Source organism: Cyanistes caeruleus, chromosome Z, assembly GCF_971803275.1.
Source record: "Cyanistes caeruleus chromosome Z, bCyaCae1.hap1.1, whole genome shotgun sequence".
Lineage (NCBI taxonomy): Eukaryota > Metazoa > Chordata > Aves > Passeriformes > Paridae > Cyanistes > Cyanistes caeruleus.
The window spans coordinates 42,096,906-42,121,129 of NC_141732.1; the positions used below are offsets into that span (position 1 = coordinate 42,096,906).

Here is a 24,224-nt window from a genome sequence, read left to right on the forward strand (position 1 = left end):
TCTATCAGCGGTAACACACACACAAAAAAGACACACAAGCATTGCAAATTACATTTAAATTAATTTTTATTTCATCCATTAGCTTATTCCAGTCAGATGACTTCATCGAAAACCCTTTCTCATCTACCCAGAGCTTTTTAACTACAGTATTTACATTTTGATCTTTCACATCAAGATGTAAAAAAACAAATAAAAAAATCATAATTTTGATTACAGGCTCTTGAATGGATACTAGAAGTCAAAAAAGAGATTATGTAGAATCATGTGTAGAATCATGGAAAATATAGCACCTTCTGGTAGTGTATTTGTTTATGAAAAGGAAATTACCTGTAGCATTTACACCAGATAAAGCTGGTGTCTGACATCAGCTTCAAATATAAATCATTAGAGCAGCTTTGCTCCAGTGATGATCAGCATTTCCTCATTCTTCATATTAATGTGTTGCTTTGCAAGACTTCATCTTTAGAAACTGAAGGCATTTCATTTCTTCAAAGAAATTCAGTGTCATGAACACATCATTATCATATATAATTTCTGAATAGACTCACTTTCAATTTGATTATTTTAATTTTTCTCCTCTGTTTTCAACTGCTATGTGCAGTGGACACTAGCATCTCCAAGGAGGAGCCATTTTCAAAGAGACATTTCTACTAACAAAAAAAAAGTGCAACTAATTTCCATTACAGTTTTAAGTATTTCATAGATATCAAGTAACAAGACACAACTACAGAATAAATAAAACAAATCAGATTTTACTATTTAGGTAGGACCTGAAACACCCTGGGATGTCTTTGGAATCCACTCAGTAAAAAAGTCTTGCAAGGGCACAGCATGCTATGCCAAGATACAGTTCCCAGATGGTTTTGGGCACAAATACGGGGGTTTCTGTACCCAGGGGCCACAAGGGTGCCCTGCAGGGAGGAATTCACCAGTTGTGCTATATAGTCACAGCTGTTTCCAGCTGGCTCTGCAACCGCTGTGCACCCCATGTCCCACACAAAAATTTCAACCAACCACATGATGCCTCTGTTCAGACATGTTTAGAAAATGTGACAGCTGCCAGGACAGGATGAACAGATAAGACATATGATGGGGATCTTGTTGATGGCAAGGATGGAGATGTGCTCTTCAGGAGGTTTCCATATGCAGGGGAGGTGCTCTGAAAGGACTGCAGCCCACAGTGAGGGTGAAGGGACTGTGGTCCACTAGTGATACACACTAGAGTAGGGACACGCCTGAAAAGCTACAGGCCAAAGATGATCACTACCAGCAGTGAGACATTTCCAAAGGGACTGACTCACAGAGAACATATGCCAGGGCAGAAGCTTCCCAAAGATATGGTTACATGGGTATAAACCACATTGGGGCAGAGGAAAACAAGGAGAAAAGATTGGCAGAAAGAAAACATTAGGTACAAAACCCCAACTCCAGCTCCCCATATTGTGACTGTTTTGCTGATGAATGGTCTCTGAATGGAATCCCCCAGCTCAAGATAATCTTACAAGAAATCATGTGAGAGGTACATGAAAGGTACATGAAAATCCCCCCCACCCAGCTCCTTCTGCACACTCAGAGATAATGGGTTTGTTTCAGGTCTAGAATTAAGAGTTTCACAAATACTTGTTTCCTCCAAGTGCTACTATATACTCCAATCTTCTCACAAACTATTAAATCTGAAAGTTTATTATGCATAAAATATATGTTGTATGATTTTTTCTTTTTAAGGTAACAAGCAACTGTCAAATAGCGCTTGTTTTTAAGTTAGATAGCAGGCATTAACACTAATGACTTCACAGGTAGTATTCTTACCTCTAAGATGTAGTATTAAATAATATGCCAGCATGATGTCAGGCTGAATTATTGGCTTCACTGTCTTTTAGATGCAGTATTAAACTTATATCTGAAGTATTTATGGTCCTCAGAGAACTCCACTGCACTGTGAACAAGGTTTTCCCTGGAGTTCTGACTAAATCACATTCTTGCAATTGCATTCTGTCAAACTAAATTTTCCACAGCATTTTTGTTTAAATACTCCACACTCCTTTGGCTCTTGTCTTCAACTGCTGTGCAATAGTTGTGCACTCTTTTAGAACTCTACATGTCAAGAAGTGCTCGACAAGGTCATGCCACAGCTTCAATGAGAAAAGAGCTTTTATTTCACACAGTCTTGAGAAGAGTGGTACAACTACATTTCCCCCTAGAAGTACAAGTCATGCATTGTTAATTTGAAGTGGGACAGGCTAGACATTGCAGCATTTACAGAAAGCATTAAGAAGTGGTAGCCAGTGGTAACTTCAGTATTGCCAATTTTAAGTAAATGTTGCTTTTGATGCAGAATCTTTTCAAAGGTGATTTTGCAAAGGTCACACTGATGATTCATTCTGAGCAGAATTTGGATTTTTACATTCATGGTCATTATTTTCAAGCTTCTACTTTTTACAGAAGTAGAACCAGCAACTTTCTAGTGAAAGCTTGTTATTCCAGGTTGACATGTTGCTGAAGTAGTCAAGAGATCTTGTAACAGAGACTTCTGCTTTCATGCACACTATTTTCCCATGCCCTCCATTTTTCACAAGTCTTCCAGTGAAAGTATTGTGGCATGCTATGCTTAAAATAAAACCACTGTTCCGACCCCACAAGTGCCTCAAAAATTTACAGAAGCAGACAGTGCATCCAGGAAAATGGAATTTTCATACCCACAGCAGATAGCTCTTCATCTTTATGTGTGACACCTCTTTCTAAGAACTTGAGGAAGGCATAAAATATTTCTTGGATTACATAAATTATTTAAATTTGTGTGTAAAACTACAGACATACTGGATCACCCTCTTTGTGTAAAGACTGGTGCATCCACCATTCAGCACGCCAGCTGTTGACTCCCTGCTCCTAATGATCTTTTTCTCTGGAACAGGAATCCAGTAAATAACTTGTTTTAGAGAATTGTCACCAGTTTCCTTCAAAGGAAGCAGAATTCTTAGGCAAGTTTCAAACTAGATAAAAATTTTATCTAAGTGACATCAGAGATAACAACAAAGATACTTCAAGGTACTTTTTTGACATGAAATTCCCAAAAAAAAGCTACAAGCATGTACCACTGAAGACTTCTCACAGCTTGTCCACAATATAAGTTACAGACATTCTGAACACCTTCATGTTTTTACATGTCTTTTCCTAGAGAATCATTCTTTATTCTGATTTAGTCTCATTATTTGAAAGTTATTTCAGATAAGCAGAGTTAAAATAAGCACAACCACTAGTGGAGTTACTCAGCAATAGCTACAGAAATTAAATTTACATCTACTTTAGTCAGAATTAACTTTCAAGTGTGAATAATCTCCTTGTAACATTGTCAGAAACAGAGGCTGAATTACAATGACCTGTTTAGAATACAGCTACACAGATATAGAAGGAAAAATAACTAAAAGGTATGATTTTAAACAGTACTTTATCAAAGCTTTTATGCAAAAGTCACTGCCAAAAGACACAGAGGAGAGGCCACAGAAGCAGCATTCCAAAGCAGATACACACACACATGCAAAATGTACCATGGAGAAAAGAAGAATTATACATGTGTTTTCAAGTGGACCATACCTCCTGAAGTCATTTTTAGAGTAAGATAAGTATGTCCATAGACCAAGACAATCAAAATTTATTTTACAAATTTGTTTAACTAAATACATATAAACAATCCCTGCCTCAACTCACCTGCTTTAGCAATTAGCAGTCCACTAAGCCGTAGGAAGGAATAGGAATTCTTCAATTCTTCAATTAATTCTTGTCTGTCATACGGGCTTTTAATTTAAGAAAAGCAACAGAGCAATTACTACTCAGAAAGGGACACACAAATTACATTAGCAAGAAGAGATTCCTGCTGGTACAGCAATTCCAGACACAGTTGTGTTGATCCAGTTCAGACTGTAAGCCAGTTATTTTCTCCCTTCTGCTATTTTCAAACAACAACTATTACTTCTTTAAAGGATTTCCCTTCACAGAGTTAATGATAGGAGCAACATAGAAACACATATGTTTTGCAGATTGATTGATATGATACTTAGCTAATTTATTTGTATGGTCAAACTGATACTGAAAGCACTAGGGTTCTATGTCAATACGTTGGAAACCATGGCAGGGCCACGGCTTGAATGCTGAAGTGCTTTAAGAGTTTTTAAATAGGGGATGCTGGTCATGCTCTGGAGACAGCACAAGTCAATTCAGTTTGAAATAAAACCTGACTCATGTCATTCATAGTATGACTCATATCATACTATGCAGAAATGTCAGTAGCTGCATTTAACAAATTATTGATGCATAAACATCAGCACCAAGAAAACAAAGTTGCAAACATTTTACAGAGGAACAATGAGGAAAATAAAAAATAGAGCTTAGAGAGAATTTTCATTCCTTTTCCATTATTTTCTTCTTTTTTTTTTTTTTTTAACAGATTTTGGTTTTGTGCACTTTATTCTTCAACTTTTACATGTGAAATGTTGCAGACAGAAGGACATTGCACATTGCAACTTACAATATGAAAGATGAGGGTGTAATGAAACAACACTATATAAATTTGAATTCATTTGAATGGCCTTTCACCGATATGCAAAGAAAGATAACATTTGTTCTACATTTACAGACATTCCAGTTAAAGATTTTGTGGTTTAGCTGATATATTAATATATGTTAATTTATGGTTGTCTCTAACTAAAGTATATTTAATGTATCTATATTCACCTTTTTATTCTGATCTTCACTTTAACTGCTAGTTTTGTGCATAAACAAATGACTGTACTAGAAATATATTAAAAAGATAATTGAAAATAGCAATTGAAAAAGAATAAATAGCTTCATTAAGAAAGAAAAATCTGGAGCAGACTGACATCTTTGCTGAAGGAAAAACAGCTTTCTTTTTTAAACACTAAAGGGGCTGTATTTTTGAGCCTTAAGCCAACAATCATGTCTTAAAACACCAAATGCAGGATTCACACCAGGATCCATATGAACTCCAGTTCTAAAAGGTTTTCAGGGCTAGACCCTCCACCTCAGATCTGGCAAGAATTTTACTGGCTGTAGTAGAAGCTTTTATTGTTAAACAACCAAACACATTATTTCCACTGGAGAGGATTTTAAAGGCACTCCTAGGAGAGCCAGCTGGAAAGCTGTAATGTCTAAAGCTTCTGATGAAGGGTTCACATGTCCATTAGACACTTTATCTTCAAACTCCTTTTCTTATTTAAATAATTTCTTAAGGAAGTACCCACCAAATGAAAACTGTGGCTTACTTCATCAGAATTTGGCATATTTATCACCTCAGTCAGCCAATATTAAGAGAGTCAACACTTTTCAGCCATTTTGACAGGCAGGAGAGTGGACATGGGTCATGGATTTGTAGTTCTTAGGATACAAGCAGTCAGACAAGCTTGTGAAAAAATCAAATTTATTTTTTATTTAATTTTATAATTTTAATAATTTATTTAATTTTATTTTTTATTTTCTCTTTATGAGAACTGGCCTGGGTTTCTAATTGATCCCTCTAGTAAAGAGGCTCAAGAGATATGTCTGATGCTAAAGTGATGCTACTCTTAATTATATACCAAGAAATAAATGAGATCTGTTTCAAGCGTGTGCTATAATTAGCACAAGCTATTAGCCTCCAGCGAAAATATTATACCATCCACTGGTCTCAGGAAGGGAATTCCTAACTGTAGCTAAAAACCAATGTTGTCATAAATAAAAGAGCCATTTGAACTGAATCTACTGCTAACTATACATCCAACTCTCCATGAACATAGAAAATGGAAATAGTACACACTTTCCCATATAAGCAAAACTGGGAGTGGGGAGAGGGTGGGCAAGGAAGGCAGGGAGAAGGGGAGAAGTTAAAAAAGGAACAACATATAAAATTTTCAAAAAAGTTTTCATTTTCCCTTCAGGATACCAGTCTTATGTAAGGCTTAATTTTCCCTGAACTCTTCATGATATCATGTCTGCTTTTTTTCACATTCTTTATTTTTAATCCTCTCACCTGGTTTACACTAATGATAATTAGCTTACTTTCTAAGAGCCTTATTGCTAACAAGATACAAGACAATTCTGTTTGGCATGTCTGGATTGTAGCATATCTTTTATTCGCTTTTTGACCATGTCTCAACCATTTATGTAGTATTGTGCTACCTCTTAGTTCTTTTAAAAAGGATTCAAACCAATGGCACTTAGAGTAAATAAACAGTATCTTCACACGTAATTTACTGTTCTTGACACATAGATGGTCATCCCTGTTTCTCATTTGCAGCACAGATAATAGGTAGCTGCAAAACAGAAATAGAGCAAATTCAGTGAGTTGTTACGAAATGCATCTAAAGTTCTCTTTTTGCCTTGAGGCTATATTAAATAAAATGTGCACATTTCACTTAATGCTATTTTGTTGTGTAGTAAAGTTTGTCCGTTAAATATTTTCTCTCCATATGTCATTATAATCCCTGAAATATTTGAGTAAATTTTAAATTACATTTCTATTATCTGTGTTGTGAAACAACAGTTAGTCGATACAAAACACACACTGATATTCTGATACTGCAGCCAGACATACCCTTTAGTCTGGTAAATAATCTTGAACTTTTAAAGGGAGCCAAAAAGCAAAACTTAGGCAAGCTTTGAAACATTAATAACTCCCCCTTCAGGGAAACAAACAAACAAACAACTTCCCCTCAACCAACAAAAACAGAAACACAAACCAAACCAAACAAAAAACCACACACATAAAACCAACAAACAAACAGAAAAAACAACCACAAAACACAACACAGGAAGCAAAACTAATGAGAAATAACATCGGGATGAGAACACACAGCAGGAAGCAAAAGTGGAGATGAACCCACCATTTGCAGAATTACTTTTAAGGTGCAAATTACTGTCCTTGCTGGCCAGAAGAATCACTCCATGATGCTATTCAAGCATACCCCCAGAATATCATGATACTAAGGGAACAATGAAAGGCAGACATAAAGAAGAAAGACTGTTATCATAGAATCATAAAACAGTTTGAGTTGGAAGGCACTTCAAAGATCATCCAGTTCTCCCCCCTGCAATGGGTAGGGAACCTTCCCCTACACCAGGCTGGTCCAAGCTCCATTCAGCCCGGTCTTGAGCACTGTCAGCAACAGGGAGTCCACAACTTCTCTGAGATACTTCTCTCACCACACAGAGAAGAATCTGTCTTATCTATAGGACAGTACACATTTTCACTCCTTTGTAATTACAACAGCAGTTTGAAAACAACCAATTCTTAGCTGCTATTTAGCATGATGTCTTTCCCTAAAACTGTAAACACTAATTTATTTTCGCTGAAAAGTAATAACCTTGTTATCTCTAGCTAAACAACATTAGATTAACAAGAACAAATAGCCTTGTGTTAAATAAACAGTACATCATGTGGTAAATTGATAATAACATACTGCTTTACAAATAAACACCATATACTTTAGGCAGTGCATTTATGGTATTGATACAGGCCACACCTCTGGTCAAATATTTTATTCAGCTGCGGTATATAAAGGAATTAAGGTTGCATAATTACAGCTGGTATTTTGTTTCACTAGTCAATACAGAACAAATAAATTACCCACCATCTTTGTGTAATTATTGTTTTCCCTCTTGAAATGGTAGGAATTTGAATTTCTTATCCACAGTACAAAGTAACCCAACCCTTGATTAATTAAATATTAGCTAATTTTCTCTCTACAACTGTAAATTGCACTTCAGTGACGAGAGTGTCTTGCATCCTGAATCAAAATTAATAATGTAAATGCACTGATTGTCTCTCCTTAGGACAATGAAAAATACATCACTCTGACAAATGTGGTTTTTTAAGTTATCCACATTTCTATATTTGTGAGCTATATAGAAAAGAGGGGAAGGGAAAGAAAAGGAAATTTCCCTATTCACAGCACACATTGAAGAATTATGTGGTTTTAGTAGACTGCACATTTTGACAGTTAGTACCGTCCAGAGTATCAGCAGATATGGATTCTTTCTTCCCAAGTGAAACTTATGTCTGCACTTTTATTAAGCATGTATTAATGAAATACTTTAAGCTTCAGCTTTCAAAACGTGACTGCTAACTTTGAGTGTTTCCCCTTTCAGAAATCATGTCAGAGTACAAGTGCCTTCACTTCTATTCTTTCTCTATAAAAGTGGGGGTGACAGCAATTTGTATTTGTATTCTCAAAAGATTAAAGATTCTCTTGCAAAAGTCAGAAACATGCTGCTTGAGGGGCTTTATAGAATGCTTTGGCAAATACTCCCAGAAGAAAGTTGCTCACTTGTATACTTCTGAAACCAGTTGTTAAGGATGTGCATCTGCAGCTAGTTTAAGGAGGCCAAATTATATAAATAAAGCAAAGTCTGCAGACAATCTTCATCGGCTAAGTAGGAATGCTTACCACCTCTCCCAGACAGGCAGAGTGCTTCTCTTGGGCTCCTCAGATTTCATTTCAAATCAAGAAAGAACAAGCTCTCTAGACGCACAAGGTCAGCTATGTGCAGACTGACCTGGAGCAGTGTCCTCTGAGTTTGTGACACCACAATGCCCAATTCTTTTCATCAGCAGTCTCATCCCGATGTGTGCTCCCAGTCAGAGGCTGCGGCAGCAGATCCCCTACAGTGATATGACTGCCTCTTCTGATTTCCAGCTTCAGTGGCAAAGGCCCTGGTTTAAGCTCTACTGATGATGGAATCCTGAGCCGTGCCCCTGATTCCAGTGCCCAATGCTTCCCGGTTTTACTCCAGGCATAACACAACGAGGTTATGGCCTTCAGCTTCAAGATGAAGACCAAAGCCTGTCAAAAGCTGTCAGTTCTCTGCTTTGCAGTAGTCAAGGGTAGGCAGCACATTGCCATCAGTCCTGCTGAGGGAGCTGCAGGGCGCTGCTGCACAGCAGAGTTTGGTTTCGGAACTGCCAGTGGGAGCAATGTCTTGAACAGCATACTGGTCACTGAACAAGGATCATTAAAATCATTGGCTCCAACTGCATCCAGGAGAATTACAAGTTTCACAATTTTCGAAAGTTCTTTACTAACCTTTACTAATTAGAATTCATCAACTTTTAAATCAAACTCCTTATGAGGACATACCTAACTGCAATACTTAACCTGTTCTATGTGCTTGCTCCTGGTAATATAAAAGCAGTGGCTTAACTCAAAGTGCTGGGGATGTAAGTTTGATTCGCATTAACATAAAGAGCCTGGGACAGTCTGTCAAGAGAAACTTTGGAATTAATTCAATCAGAGATTTTCACAAAACAGAGTATCTTCTGGAGACACCCCCCCAAGTCCTATTCTCTCTGATAATTCTTTTTCCTCTGCCCACTAAGAAAATAAAAGTACCGTCATCCTCGTAAGCTTTCAGCTGACACAACAATCTACAGGGCTACAACACTCTTCAACGACCTAATGTTCTTCTTATTTTAAGAAATGTACACTCATTTCTGCGGGCACTAGAGCGTCTTCTGCTATTGATTTTCAAGACACTGTGAAGCTCTGCTTTTGCAAGAGTAGGGACACCGGGTTTGGTGTGGTTTTTGTCTGATACAGCAGCTCGATAGCTCCTCGAGGAGTTTTCTATCTCCTTAGGGCCCTCTGCAAGGCTACGGCCTCCCACAGAAAGAACGCCGACCTCGAGGCCGTATGACCATGTCACTGCTCCTGCTTGCACACCATTCCTGGGAAGCTCCGGGTGACTCTCCTATGTTTCCCGGGCACCAGCTGCACCCCGGCTCTGGCGGACGGAGGCGCAGCGCTTTCGGCTGCTCGCTCTCTCCACCCGAGCCCCCTGGCTCCTCCCGGGCCACGGCGCGGCTGCCCGAGGTGGCTCCCACGGACGGGAACCAGCCGCTCCGCTCCATCCCGGCCCCGTCGCTTCCTCGCCGTCGCACAACGCCCCGCTCCTTTCCGCTCCAGCTCCGCCTTTCCTTTCCGCGCTCCCATGGCCGGGGCGCCGGCGGCCCCGGTCACGCAGCAGGTCGGGCGGGCGCGGGGCTGCGAGCGGCGGCCGGAGCGGGAGCGGCTGCGGGAGGCCGCCCGCTGCTTGGTGCTGGACGCGGACGGGAGGGGTGTCCCCTTCCAGGCCCTGTACGCGGAGCGGAAAGCCATCGTGCTGTTCGTGCGGGTGAGGAGGGGCCGTCGCGGGGCCCAGCCCGGCTCCCGGCGGGGCTGTGGGAGGGCGGGGGTGCGGGGGCTGGCCTGGGGCGGAGGGGAAGAAAGCACAAAGGGGAGAAATGCTGCTCCTGAGACCCCCTGTTCCTTGGTAAAGTGAAACACTATTTACCAGAAACGAAATACTTCAGGCGCGTGTTTAGGGAAACAAGTATCGTGTTCCTTGATTTCCCTGCTGCCGAGCCAGCTATCACATTCCTAAAATATCTAGAGATAAAAATATTTGCAAGGCTGCAGGCCCAGCGTCCTTGTTCAGGCTTGTATTAAACCAGTATCCTAATCCAAATTTGGGGGCTGGAATCTTTCCTATTCCTTGATTCTGATCACCTCCAAAGCGGTGAATGCCTGAAGTCTGCTGCTTCATAGGTCTGCAATTATATCTGTTTCTGACACATTCAGTTGGGTGTGTTGCAGAATTTTTTGTGTTACACCTGTAAGGAGTACGTAGAAGATCTGGCAAAAGTCCCCAAGGCATTTTTACAAGTAAGTACTCTGCCCTAAATGTGTTTGTGGCTGCAATCAAGCAGATCTGTTATGTCCAGCTACAGGCTTACATAAGGCTTCTAGGAATAAAAAAATAATAAAAAAAAGTGCTCAGAAGAAGCGCTTTCATTGTTTGCTACAATAGCAATAATGAATCTGCCTAGGAGACACAGGAAAGGATTTATGGCACTACACGCTCTGTTGCAACAGCATTATTTCTCCCTGCCCTATTAGCTTGGTGCTCCTTTTACTGCTGTGTTCAGAACAGTTAGACAACATCTGACAGGCATTTCTTTCAGTATTAGTAGTGGCCTGGACAGCTGTCTTCTGACTAACTACTGCCCTTTCCATTATGCTACTAGGGCTGACTGATGGTTGTACATGGAACAAGATCAGAAAATTGATCTGGATTAAAAATAGTACCTTTTTCTATGGTGATTTGTAAGCTGCATTAGTAGTGTGTCCTGCTCTCCAGGACAGCTGCACAAATAGGAATGACAGTGACAGAAAAGAGAAGTAGAGTGGGCAGGGAGTTGCTATCGACACGTATTTTTTGGATAGTAGGAGACACCAGAAAAGACAATGATCTCCTGCTAAATGTGGAAGGTCAATCTGTCTCTTCTAGACTTCTAATTGAAATTCTGTCATACTTTACTCCCAACAGCAGCACAGCCAGTGACATAGACTCAGGTCATTGCTGACAGCAATTCCACCTAAGTCCATCTGAGATGGACTAGGAATTTGAGAGTACAAAAAGGGACAATTTCTTTGTCAGCTTCCCTTCTCAGGAGATATTTCTAAACTGTTTGATAAGTGTTACTCAAAAGGACATTTTTCTAATTTGTCTCCTCAAATAAATGTATGTAGAAAGTCAAAAATGTCCATGCTTCTCTTAGTTTAAATATTCTGGTTTTAGGAGAGCTTCTTTTCATAACAAGCAAAACTGTTTTATATGGGAAATGATTTCATATAGGAAAGACAAATATATAATAAAGCAACCTTATATTTATTAACTGCTTTTACTGATACCTAAATGAACTTAAGTTTTGGGCTCTGTTTTAGACTCAGGTCTAAGGCTGCACATACAAAAGACAGCAGTGTGTGTAATCACACTATTATATCTATCAATGACTCCATATATGTAAACCACAGACGTTTGGGCACCATCACTTGTGTGCTGCTTCTTTAGACATAGGTGTAACTGAGTGGAAATTTTGAGTTTCCAAAATAGTAGCATGTTGCAATCAATTGAAAAGACAATCCTACCAATGCTACAGAAAACTCAAAGTTTACACAACTTATCTTTAAAAATAATTTTTTACTTAATAAATTAATGTAGCAGCTAACTGCAGGTGATATACAAAAGTGCAGTCTCCAAACATGTAAGTTATGTTAACTTCAAATAATTTTAAGTCAGTGCACTGCAATCGCTAACTTGCGACACCAGATTCTGTTAATGCTTTGAAGTCATATAGGAACACCCAGTTCCTCTTTACAGCTTCAATACCCATGTTCTGTTCTAGGAATCGAATGTGAGGCTTATAGTTATTGGACAGTCATCATATCATCACATCAAGGTAAATAAATTAGTCATTAAATACAGTGTATCTTCTATTATGTTTTAATGGTCTGTATTGAGGGTTTGGTTTGTGTGAAAAGGTGGTCCTCTGCCACAACAGTGAAAAAGGATCGTATTCATGAGGCAATTCTAATTGTAATACATGACTAAAGCAAGTAATTAAAACTTGCAGCTTAAAAACACCAGGGGTTGCTAAGGAAACATTTTTTCTTGAATTTACTGGAAACTTTGTTTTAATAGAAGCTTTGAGACTAAAAAATTTTCCACTTTAAGGTAACTAACAAATACACAGTTTTCAAATAAGAGGGGGAGTGTGGAACTGGCAGGGTGTCAGTATTTTTCTGTTGTCAGTAGACCCTAACTAGCTACTGCCTTAACCTTACAAATATTACTTTCTTTTTCTGTCTCCGCTGTATTTTGAAGCCCTTTTGCAGTTTAACTGGGTATACACATGAAATGTATGTAGATCCACAAAGGGAAATTTATAAAATACTTGGCATGAAAAGAGGTGAAGGCAATAAAGTATCAGGTAAGAATCATTTTCTCACCTTATTTAGACTTTCACAAACAAAACAAATACGCTCTGGTTAAAATCGTATCATCGCAATGTAAAGAGAAAGTGAGTTACCCACCAGACTGTCTCTTGTAGGCTATATTTTGTGAAAACACTGGTAATCAGGAATCTCTAAACTATTTATAGCAGCTGTTCATTGTTGTTCTTACATACTTTCATATTTCTAGATAACAAGTGTTTTGTGGTTTTGTTTAGTTCGGAGCCCTCATGTCAAATCAAACATACTTCTGGGAAGCATTAGGAGTGTATGGAGAGCAATGACTGGCCCAGCTTTTGATTTTCAAGGAGACCCTGCTCAGCAGGGAGGAGCTCTTATTATAGGCCCAGGTGAGCTGCTTTGTTTTGTGCGAAAGTTACAACTGTCTCCTTCAGCTGTTTGTTGCCATTTCGCCTGCTGTCCCTGTGAGTCCCAAGGAGACAGTCTTGTGTTGAACTGTGTGATGATTTCTGTCAAGTGAAGAAATCTGCAGAGTGTCATTGTGTAGTCCCGTCTCCCACAGAGGTGGCATAAAGCTGATCACAGCCCTGCAGAAATTGCTTGGAGTGGTGATGGAACAACTGCCTCAAAGTCTGGAGGCTTTTCTTGACATTATGATATTTACCTACATTCTGCTTTTGCATTCGATTTGAGGCATTTAATGTGGTTTTAGCAGAGAGGTAGAAAGCATGAAAGGGGAATTGCAACATGATAGTCATCACATTATTAGGAAATATCATGCTACAGCAGATTTAAACTGGTTGTCTCAATGTTCCTTGCTTCTTCAACATAATTAAAAAATCGTTTGTCATTGTTTAAAATACAGAATATTGTGCAGTCTACAGAACTAGTACAGATTTGTACAATAACTGGTGGGTAGTCAGAATGCTGCTTCGATTCACTTACATCTTTGAATAAATAAATATGTTATTCAGTAATTTACATGTTATTCTCATTCCAGGCAATGAAGTTCATTTTTTGCACCTCGATAGAAACAGGCTGGATCATGTTCCCATTAATACAATTTTGCATCTGGCAGGAGTTAAAACAGTGAATTTCTCAAACAAACCCCAGATTATTGACATATGACACTCATGTAATATATACTTTTTTTTAAATTTGTGCTCTACAAGAACAGTTCTCCACTGTTCTGCACTCCAACAAGCATTGGTTCTGTTGTGTCTTTGTGGGACATCTGAAACCTTACATAGAAAATTGGGGCATAGAATAAACTACCTGGCATTAGAGATGGATACAAAAGTGCTATATCCATCGAGTACAAGACAATAAAAACTAAAACACAACTGAGACTGATTGCAAAAAAATCCTGGAAAATCAAACAATCTTGCTAATACATTTTAAAAATCATTGTTTGAGGTGCACTAAAGTAAGAAATCAGATTATGCTCAGGAAGAACTTGGGATTCTAGCCTTCAGCAGACCACAGAACACTGGCTTTCAATCCAAGACTTCTCAGCACTGTTTTAAAGCTTCCAGCACTGTATGACAGTTTTGTATTGAAATACACCTTGAAAAGTCACAATTTTGAACATGTGGACTTCAGTTTACACCTACTTTTGCATCTGGAACTGGCAGAAGTTATGAAATACACTTCGCAATTTCAAATAAATATTTTGAATACATCATCCTGTATTTCCTGCAATTCTTTTGTGTGATACAAAAGCATGGGTATGTAAGCCCAGAGAGAGGTGTGTCTTAAATTTGTATCTGATCAGATTATAATTTTTTGGAGTTGGCCAAATTATTTGTATTCCAATAAAGATTTACAGCAGAATGTTCTTCTTCTGTATGCATGTTTTTTCTCTCAGAGCAAGAGGTCTCTGAATAAATTGTTCTTAGTTAATTCTGCCTTCGACTACTGAAGTAAGCATAACAGTGTTCTGGTTTGCAGTTCTGGCATATTTCATATCATCCATTTATCTGCACATGTTTATGTTCAACATCTATTGCTTTCATTAAAGTAGACATGCCCTCTTTCATCCAGGAGATGCTTCAATTTTGCAATTTGAAAAAAAATGAAGGTTGTCCAAGATTTATGGAGGAGTGTATCCTTCTCTGCAGTCTCTGATCTTTGCCCTTCACTGTAAAATGCTACCATATATACATGTCTCAACTGCAGATTTTCTCTCTTTTTAAGCTTTAATTCAATTGTGAAATGGCATTTTGTGAAGATGTTTGTTGCTGCATCCATTAAGGCCACTGGCAGCCCAGAGCAAGGCCTGGAAAGCTTTACACCATTAACATGTGAAATTAAGTGCATTGTTCCTTGATGAAAAATAAAAGGCTTACTTAAGAAACATAGTAACACTGAACAGTGTAATTCGGTTGAAGATACTATGCCTTAGCAACTTATTCATCACTCCCCTATTTTGATATTACATGTTTAGAAGAAGGATGTTATTAATGGAAAAATACTGTTGTCAGTTGCTGCTTTGACTGAACAGCACTCGGCACAGGGCTAAAGGTAGTCACATGCAGACTCTGAACCCCTGTGATTTCAGGGCTGGCCAGAGGCTTCCTCAAACTTGGCGTAACAGACTGGGACAGGCAGCTCAGATTCACAGGGGAGGGAAGTCTGCTTTTCATGAAATACTGCCCCTGCAGTTTCAAATAAAGCGCTGTCTCCTCCCTCCAGCACTCCCCCAGCTCAACGATATTTTTCAGCATGCCAGGAACTCTGGAATGTATCTGCCCCTCTGCCTTATGTTACTGAAACAGCAGTGCTTCCTCTGCTTCATTCACCTGAGAGTCACAGTGAGGACACCGATTCTCGTTCCTCTTTGATTTTGCAGTCGTTCTTGGTGCTTTTGATTTTAAAGGAAATGTTCAAGCTGGCCCTAATAAGCACATTTTACAAAATTAACTATGGCTAGAAGAATTATAGACTATTACAAGAGACTGGAATTAAATTGCAGTTTTATAGCTCTTTAGGTTAAAGTTATCCACTCTCGCTATTTCAATTCTGACAGGAACCATACCACAACCTCTGTGTCATCCCAGCAAAATCACTTCTTCAGAAAGACTCACAATCTGCAAACAAACAAAACGAGGGAGGAACAGGAGGATTCAGCAGAAGAGCTGAAGTGTCCTAATCCGGGCATCGGCCTTGCCTTTTGCATCTGGCCACAGATGGCGAGTTTGCTGAATCCCTGCAACATAATGACTCCCACATTCATAAGGAATTGGAGCAACGCTGGCCACATTCATCCTTGGGAAAATTTGTTCCTGAAGTGTCAGAAGAATTTTAGGTCTCTAGAGCGATTTAGAAAGGATATTTTTTTTAAAAAAGTCACGCAGTGTAAAAAAATGGCAACTAGTACTTTTCCCTCCGCAGAAACGCACACTCAGCATTTGGTAGAATACTTCCTCAAGGGCTTTCATCATGGCCAATTAGACGGAGGTGGGAAGGGAGTGGTTTTCAGAAGTTGTTTTACCTACTAGCCTGGTTTAGTGCTACGGCTATTTAAAATAACCGTGTATTTTAAAATACCGCCGTATCTAAAAGGCAGATTCAAATCCAGTTACTTAAACTTTTCAGGTAAGTCCATTCAACGCTCAGACCAGCAGCCTGTACGCACTGGACTGTTTTCAGTTTGCCTTACCAAATACCAAGTCCTTGGGTCCCTCACTTGGAACACGTCGGGGGGGTCCCCCGGGGGGCTGCGAGGCTCCAGGAGCAGGCAGGGCGGGCGCGGGTAGCCCGGCGGGCAGCGGAGCCCCCGCGGCCCGGGCCCCGCTCGCCCATCCCGGGGGGAGCCGGCGCCACGTCAGCAGCGCGGGCCGGCCGCGAGCCCAGACAGGCGGCGCCCCGGCCGCGTGGGGGGGGGGGGTGGGGGGCGAGCCCCAGCCCACCTGTTACCGCGGCCGCCGTGACGTCACCCCCCCGCCGCTCCGCACCGGTGACGCCACACCGCGCGCCCCAATCAGGGGCGGCCGTTGGGGGCGCGGCGGGCGCTCCGCCGGGCGGCGGGGCGAAGGTGCGGCGGGAGGGGGCGGTGTCCGCGGGGACGCGTCAGCCGCCGCCGCCACCGCCCTCGCCGCCGCGGGGTCCCTCCCCTCCCTCCGGCCGCCCGGTCCCCGCGGGATGAAGGGATCGTAGCGCCGCGGCCGCCTGCGCCATGAAGCGAAAGACCTGGGCCGAGGCGCGGCGCCGCGCAGCCCCTCCGCCGCCCGCGCTGAAGAGGACGCGGGGAGCGGCGTCGCGGGCGGCGGGGGGCGAGGCGGAGCGGCGGCGGCAGCTGCCCCACGTCGGGCTGGAGACCTGCCTGAGGATCGCGGGTGAGGGGGGTGTGCGGGGGGCGGGGGTGTCCCGGTGTCCCGTCGCGTCCCGTCCCGCCGGCGGTGGGCGCCGCGCCGGCTCCGGGTGGGCAGGAAAACTTCCCGTCGGCGCGATTCCCGGCGGGACCCGGGCGCGCTCGGCAGCCGCTGCTGTCCGGGCCGGGGGCCGGTCAGTCCCCGAGCCCGGAGCTCTGGCGCGTCACTCAGCGAAGTGTGTTGAGAAGTGCACCGCTCGTCGAGCGGGATAACTCATCCTGCCGATGTCCCGGTAGCCCGAGCCGTAGCCAGCACCGATTGCCTCGTGCTGGCGTCTTCTGCCTGCCAGGGAGAGGAAACGGAAAAACAACGTTAAACACGTTTCTGTCCGTTCAACACGTAGTGGGGTGGGAAAAAAGTAGCGTACTTCTTCTCCATGTGTCTGGGGAATATGTATGTACACGCCACATGCACGCACACGCATATATGTGTATAGATTGATGTAGGTGCTTGTTTCTCCTGGTGCCGTAATACTCTGCTTGCTGGCTAAAGGGTAAAATAATGGGCACGCATCGCACCTCCTCTTGACACGCAAGTGCCAACAGCTTGTGCAGGCAGGATTGCTCAGTATCGTCCCTCCTTTTCGTGACTCCAGGCTCTGAGCTGTGCTTTGTTTTGGCACGAGTCTGCCTCTTTTAAGAAGCTTGTTGGATCACAGCCAGAAAATTCTGTGTTGAGGTTTGAGTTCCCCAGCTAAAAGATGGCCTTAAGTTTAGTTTGCCTAAAGGCAACAACAACAACAGAAATTACTTTTTAAGTCATATGTCATAATCTCAGAGTTTTAGTGTATTAACTTCTCATAAAAAGCAAGAAATAAATCTCCCGGCACATCTCTGTGGAGGGCACGGGAAATATCTGTGGACAGAGCAAGCAAAAATATAAAGAGCAAACATGCAGAAAGTGCACCAGAAAAGGCACCCTTTTATTCCCGTGTCAAGAAGCATGGTTCCTTATATTAACTAGTGTGTCTCCTAGATAACGGTATGTAAGATTTTATTTTGAAATTTTGGCATAGCAACGTAGAAAGAATGTAAACTGCCAGAACTTACCAGATTCTTCTTTTTAAAAAGCTTTAGTACTGTCAGGAAGTAAAATCCTAAATACTCCAGCCAAAAATTCAGCATTTTAGGCCTGATCTACACAAAGGAACATAATGGTGTACTTATCTATAGAACCCTAAGTCTCCAGTAACTCCACATGTGTATTGTTTCTGTAGCAGCAATCATTTATATAGGACATGATGGTAGTATGATTTCAAGGTCAGTTGTGGAAACCCCTAATGTGACAGATTATGACTTTTTGCTATCAAAGTAATGTCACTACCTGGATTACCTTGCAGCCTGGTCCAGCTCACATCTCCAGCAAACAGATCTGTCTAACCATTCTCATGAAGCAGTTGCTTGGATCTGGTAATGTGTGTCTGGCATCAACAAGCCCATTAAATTACTGTATTTTCTCCTTCAAGGAAGTGTTCGCCCATTTAAATTCAGTAGCACACCTAGGCTTTGACCTGTGGTCTTTTTTCAGTGGGATTTAATCATGTGCAGCAGTACCTACCATAGTAAATTGTATTAAAGTGCACTAAATTATTATATTTAACAACACTTCATTTTGTCTTTATCTTGCTGTGCACAGTGGCTGCTGTTTGTTGTCCAATTTTTAGTTCTGATTCGAATTATAGTCTAATGTTTAGTTTGCTGCTATGTCATACTTGTTTTCTTAAAGAGAAATCTTAAAGGACTAAGCTAACAGGCTTACCTTTTTGTTCAGCAGTTTTAAAGTTATGCCAAGGTTTGAAATGTCAATTCGGCCTTCTCATAATGTAGTTCCAAGAAGTTAATTAATAGTTGTGGACTGGAGACAAAGTATAAGGTTTTATTCTTAAAAATGCACATACTGGTAAATATCTGAACCACTGTAAAGGCTGAGAGATCTGTTCGCTTATTTACTTACAGAAACAGTGCCAAACTTATTAAGAGCATTGCGGGCTACCCTTGTTTTCATCTTTGCAAAAGACAGAAGCAGAATATAAACCCAGATTGCTTTAATGGTTTATGGATCTTTTGTTGTGTGGTGTTACATTCATAAACACCGAAGTTTCAAATCCACTCTAGGAATTTTATACTTAAAATACTAACAGTAATCATTACTTATAGTAATCTTTATTTTGTAATTAATTGTATGCATAAGCCATATGTCAGAATAACTGTTAATTAGAACTGTCTAAATATTCTTGTTAACTACTAAGACTAGTTCAGGAAAGCTGTCCTTTTAAAAAGTTGTTTATTTTGGTCTGTTAAGGTGCATGGTAAGCTTCATCATTTCCTCTTTGTCAACTAGTGCGTGAGGCTTGCTGGTATGAATTCAATTTGCTGGAACTGAATACATTTCTTCTGTTTATTAGAAGCATATTCCCATATCCTTCTGATCTCTGAGAGAAGTAATTTATATGATCTAAATAAAATGTAGCAATGCTCTGTGAGACGCTTGAAAGCTGTTCATTTCCTTTCCTCAGCTGCTTTTCTTTCTCATTGCTCTGATTTTTTAAAAAACATTTTAAAGGAGAGGTGGAATTATAATGCATTAACCTCAGGCAAAAGGTGTGGATTTCTCTCTCACCTATTTTGAGTAGTTAATTCTAAAATGAAATAACTACAGTAACTACACATGGAATTAAATTTAAGTGATATAGTGTCATGGGTAATTTCTTAACATTTGATTGTTCTTCCTGCTGAATGTATATCTAATTTGTTTATAGAATGTAACATCTTAAATGATGCTTTAAGCTACAGTGTATATATCTATTTTTTTTCCTTCATTGAGAATAATTTTGCTTACACTGTCAGTTGGAGTTGGTAATTAAATATTAATTTTAATGTATTCCTTGATATGTGGGTTGTTTTTGTTTTGTTTTACATTGCGGTTTGTTGTTTTTTCCAAACCATTAAGTTGTCTTTTTCCAGGAGTGTTGGCTTGTCATTATAAACTTTATGTACCCAATAGAAAATGTATTTTTCTAGAACACTAAGGACACTTCTAAGTATCATTAAGCTTACAATATTTTTACTGTCAACACTTTCAATTCATTTTTATTATGCATCTATCTCAGTACAAAAACTGTTTATCCTTTTATCAATATGACACCACTCACATGTGAGCCTTTTCCAAAGTTAAGATTTTAAATACATGTTTAAGGCTTTTAGTGTCTTATCCAGCACTGAAAGTACGTGAACATGTGTAGTCTCTTATATCGATCAAGAGCAGCAGAGTGGAAGTACTGTGTGTGAGATAACCGTGTTGGATCCGTTGTGACATAGCACTGAAAATTATGCTTTCATAGATTTTTGTTTTAAAATAAGTTCCTTTATCTCTTTAATGTTCTTTCATTTTCTTTTTCAGAGTCCAGGCTGTTGTTCCAAATGCCAGCTCTATCATTAGCTAAATTTAAAATATCATAGGGATGATGACTGAATGAATTTTTTCAAAGATAGAGAGACTAAAAAGAAAATCTTAAACAATTTTGCGTTTTCCCTTGACATTGCAACAGGATTTGCCTTTTACATTTTCTCTTATGTCTTTCAAATATTTTGAAGTTTTTTAAGTCAAACACAACAAAATTCCATATACCAACTCTGAATTTAGAAATACACTCCTCTTAAAATAGTAAAAACTTTGGTTACATTCTTGATGATTCAAAGTAGACTAACACTGGGTTTTGTTATACTGTCAGTTGCTGAGTTTCTCATCTAAAGCATCTATTTAACAACAGAACTGTGGAATTTATGTTTGTATTAAATAATGTTTGCTGATAGTATGCAAACTTGTCCTGCCACTAATGCCTGTTTAATATTTAGTTGTCACTTAAAGTCATAGAATCACTTAGGTTGGAAGAAGCCTCTAAGATCAACAAGTCCAACTGTAATTCTTGAATTAATGGAATTTCTTTATTGAAGGCCTGTGCAGCAGAACCTGAGAAGCATCAGGCTTGTTGAGAGTAAAGGAAGATTATTTTTTTGTCTCTAAATTCACGTTAATGTGATTTTGAAATGGTACCTCTCAATTTTCCACACATCTATTTCCACAGAACACTGTGGCTCTTATAAATAAGCAGAGTGCTTTCCCTTCTGTAACACTCTGCAATCAGCTTGGACAGTCATGCTCGTGCTAGCTTTAGTCTCACTAGCTGAGGTACGAGCAGTAACACAGCTCTGGTAACCTATGCCTCAGTTAGGAGTATGTAGGCTCATTTTGTTGTACATTGGCTGCTTACTCAAATTAATTGCCTGCAGTGACATCCATGCTTATGTATTTTAACTGTTTCGTTATATAAGGCTGACAAAATTAAGTGTATTTGAAGAATATCTAACATGTTGCAGCCATATCTCCTAATTGCAGAGCAGATGCAGCCTGTAAGGCAGTGAGCTCTACACTGTCATTCCTCTGAGAGATGATTAGAAAGGTCTGCTCTTCGTTGATAGTTTTAGGATGATTTTTTATCAGAAATTTGCAGGAATTAGGAAGTGCTCAAGTGCACTATATGTAAACTAAATACTAAAAAGCTAAAATTAGCAAAGGAAACATGAAGATAATGAAAGAGAAGCCTTGCTCCTGGCAGTCCAAACCTTAAGCATTTAGGGAATACTAGTGAAATCAAATTATCAATGCTCAAGTGTATTTTATGTAAAAAATCTCAATCCTACAACCAGATCCTTAAGGAAGGAACTCTCTCTTAATTTTTATTAAAAAAACCAGCACACTAATTCTTGATTAAATGGAACTTGGAATGTGTTTGAAAAAAACAGGTAAAAACAGACATGGTGAGTAATACAGCATTTGTCAGATGCCGGACTGGTAAATCAGTAAAAGGGTAAATACACTTACAGGAAATGTCTTCATTCTAAAATCTCCCATAGGATGATGGAGCCTGCTGTTTACATAATAGGGAGTAATTGTTAGCAGTGCACAGGAATGGACAGCTTGTCAGGTTATTGGCATTTGACACACACTGCTCTTATTGTGAGGTACTTCTGTAAACTCATTAAACTCAAGTTTCTTTCAGGTGTTTTAAGAATAGCAACAATGAACACAGTTTAGAGATACCAGAGCAGAACCATTGCCAACAGCAATTCAGAAGGCCACATACACACTGCTCGCTCAAGATAGGAGTTCTTACTTTTGCTGGACATTTTTGCAAGCTGCAGAAGCATTTCAGTAGCATGCTGAAGATGCAAAAATTTCAAATCCTGTTTTGGAGCAAAATGCTAAATTATTTTAGATCTTTGACCTATGCAAATTATATTTCTTTTCATTTTTGTTCTCCTTTTGTATCTGAAGATTTTGGATTGCTCTTTGCAAAGTACTTTTATATTTTCAAAAGTGAAGCAAAGTTTCTGTGAAGAAGCTGAAGTGCAAAATGGTAGCATTTGAGTACTCAAGGTGCTCAGTTTGAGTACTACTGCCATTCTTCTCAGACTTTGATGTGGTTGTTTTCGTACAATAAAGAGGGAGAGCTCAGTCTGCCTAGTCAATAATTAGACTGGATGCCATGAAGGGCATATTTTGGCTGCATATTCCTGCTGTTAACCCCCAGCAGGCTGGTTTAGTGAGCTAACTCAGAGGATTTTTCCTCTAAGGAACCTGGTGGCAGCTAGCCATTAAATCAGTTTAGAAGTGGTGTGAAATTATAGCTTGGGGCTGCAGTGACATGTGTTTAATCTAGCAATGCCAGTTTAAACACAATCCCTAGATATCACATCCTCTCACTTCTCCTTTCTCTTTCCTCCCTTTCCCTCAGTTCTTCTGCACACGTTAGCTCTCATTCTCAGAGCAGAGGGAAGTAAGCAAAGCAGCTTTTTCCCTTCTTTTCCACTTTTATTTTTTTTCTTTCCTTTTTTTTCTTTTTTCCTGTTTTTTTTCTGTATCTTCTTTTTTTCTCTTTTTCTTTTTTTCTCTTTTATTTTCCTTTTTTTTCTTCTTTCCTTCTTTTTCCTTTTTTTTTTCTTTTCTTTTTTTTTAATATTGCCCAGGGATACCTGTTACAGTTTATAATTCATGCAAATCCACCTTGACACAGCTCAGTGATTAACACAGAGGTGGGGAACCACCCTCATAAGTCCACCCCCAGGACTGCCTCTCTCTGAAGCAGCTTTCCCCATAGCGTATTTAGCACTCAGCTGGAGTATTGGTACACTTGCTTCTCCACACATAATTCACTCTGTAGGCCAGTTTAGTCACTTCTTAAAAATGCACACATTACTCTAAATTTTATCCTTTGACTTCTATGATTTGGGAATGATTTGGTAAATGCTGGGAAGTGCAGAAGCAGGTAATGCACTTCACATCTAGTACTTGCAGCTGTTCTGCTTACAGGATGGGACTATTAGAAATTAAATGAGCAAGTTGGGTGCCTTGCTTCTGCTAGAGAGTAAGGAAGTAGGTGCCTGACTTGCTTAGGAGGTACTATAAATCCCACTGTTGCTCCTGTCCTGTAGATGTTTAAGCCAAACCACTCAGATCAGGCTACTGTTCTACTGAAAAAAGCATTAAAAAAATGTGCACTTTTTGGTGTACTTGTCTGCCTTCACCCTTGAGATACTAGTGTATGTAGGTGAGCAATGAGCATGTGGCTGTTAAAATATAGATATGGTAACTCCTTTCATGGCATACTTGGACATCTATTTTCAGGATAAAAGTAATGATTTCTAAGTGTTGGTCATGGATGATGTTGTTTTGAAACTTAAAGTGGTTTTTTTTCCCTCCCACTGTCTGAAAACTGACATACAGTTTTTCCTCATCACAGATCATGTTTTGAAATAATACATGCATGTGATGTCTTTTGATACTTAAATAATATCTATTCTAGGGAACTAATTTGCAAAAACAAAAACAACAAAAAAAAAAGCTTTCCTTTTAGGTCTGAATTTTAATCCAAATATTTTATGATGATATTTTCTCAGCAGGAGGAAGACAAGTATTGCAGTGGTGCTGCTAGCCTCAATTTTTATTGACCAATTACCGCAAACACTGCAATTTATAGCAGGAGCACAGTCAGTGTTTAAAGTTCACTGGGGCT

General features: G+C 39.9%; 2 protein-coding genes and 1 long non-coding RNA gene across 9 annotated transcripts in view; 2 read left to right on the plus strand and 1 right to left on the minus strand.

Moving 5' to 3' along the window:
• Nucleotides 1-3,705: 3,705 nt before the first annotated feature.
• Nucleotides 3,706-16,618, minus strand: LOC111941814 (uncharacterized). The gene is made up of 3 exons (XR_015281173.1): nt 16,441-16,618; nt 6,873-6,971; nt 3,706-6,302 (listed from the first exon to the last, which is right to left on the minus strand). It is a non-coding gene; the product is annotated as an uncharacterized LOC111941814 (long non-coding RNA).
• PRXL2C (peroxiredoxin like 2C) lies at nt 9,911-14,612 on the plus strand. Its single transcript, XM_086869869.1, has 6 exons — nt 9,911-10,158; nt 10,620-10,688; nt 12,212-12,265; nt 12,691-12,796; nt 13,037-13,168; nt 13,780-14,612. The coding sequence occupies exons 1-6, from the start codon at nt 9,976-9,978 to the stop codon at nt 13,905-13,907; spliced, it is 672 nt and encodes a 223-aa protein (XP_086725995.1). The 5' UTR covers nt 9,911-9,975; the 3' UTR covers nt 13,908-14,612.
• A 189-nt stretch (nt 16,619-16,807) lies between the features above and the next one.
• Nucleotides 16,808-24,224, plus strand: part of CDC14B (cell division cycle 14B) — a 41,928-nt gene continuing 34,511 nt past the window's right edge. For 3 of the 7 annotated variants that reach the window (XM_086869872.1, XM_086869873.1, XM_086869875.1), the window contains exon 1: nt 16,858-17,116. In XM_086869872.1, coding sequence (XP_086725998.1) covers nt 16,957-17,116 — 160 coding nt within the window. In that variant the 5' untranslated portion in view covers nt 16,858-16,956. Of the gene's footprint in view, nt 17,117-17,438; nt 18,134-24,224 lie in introns of those variants that run through there. The other 4 variants (XM_086869870.1, XM_086869871.1, XM_086869874.1 and 1 more) reach the window with 4 other exon arrangements.

Coding starts and splice junctions, on each gene's coding strand:
- PRXL2C (XM_086869869.1), top strand. CDS start 9,976: ATGGCCGGGGCGCCGGCGGCCCCGGTCACGCAGCAGGTCGGGCGGGCG. Junction 10,159..10,619: donor CCATCGTGCTGTTCGTGCGG/GTGAGGAGGGGC, acceptor GGTGTGTTGCAG/AATTTTTTGTGTTACACCTG. Junction 12,266..12,690: donor CATCATATCATCACATCAAG/GTAAATAAATTA, acceptor TGTATTTTGAAG/CCCTTTTGCAGTTTAACTGG.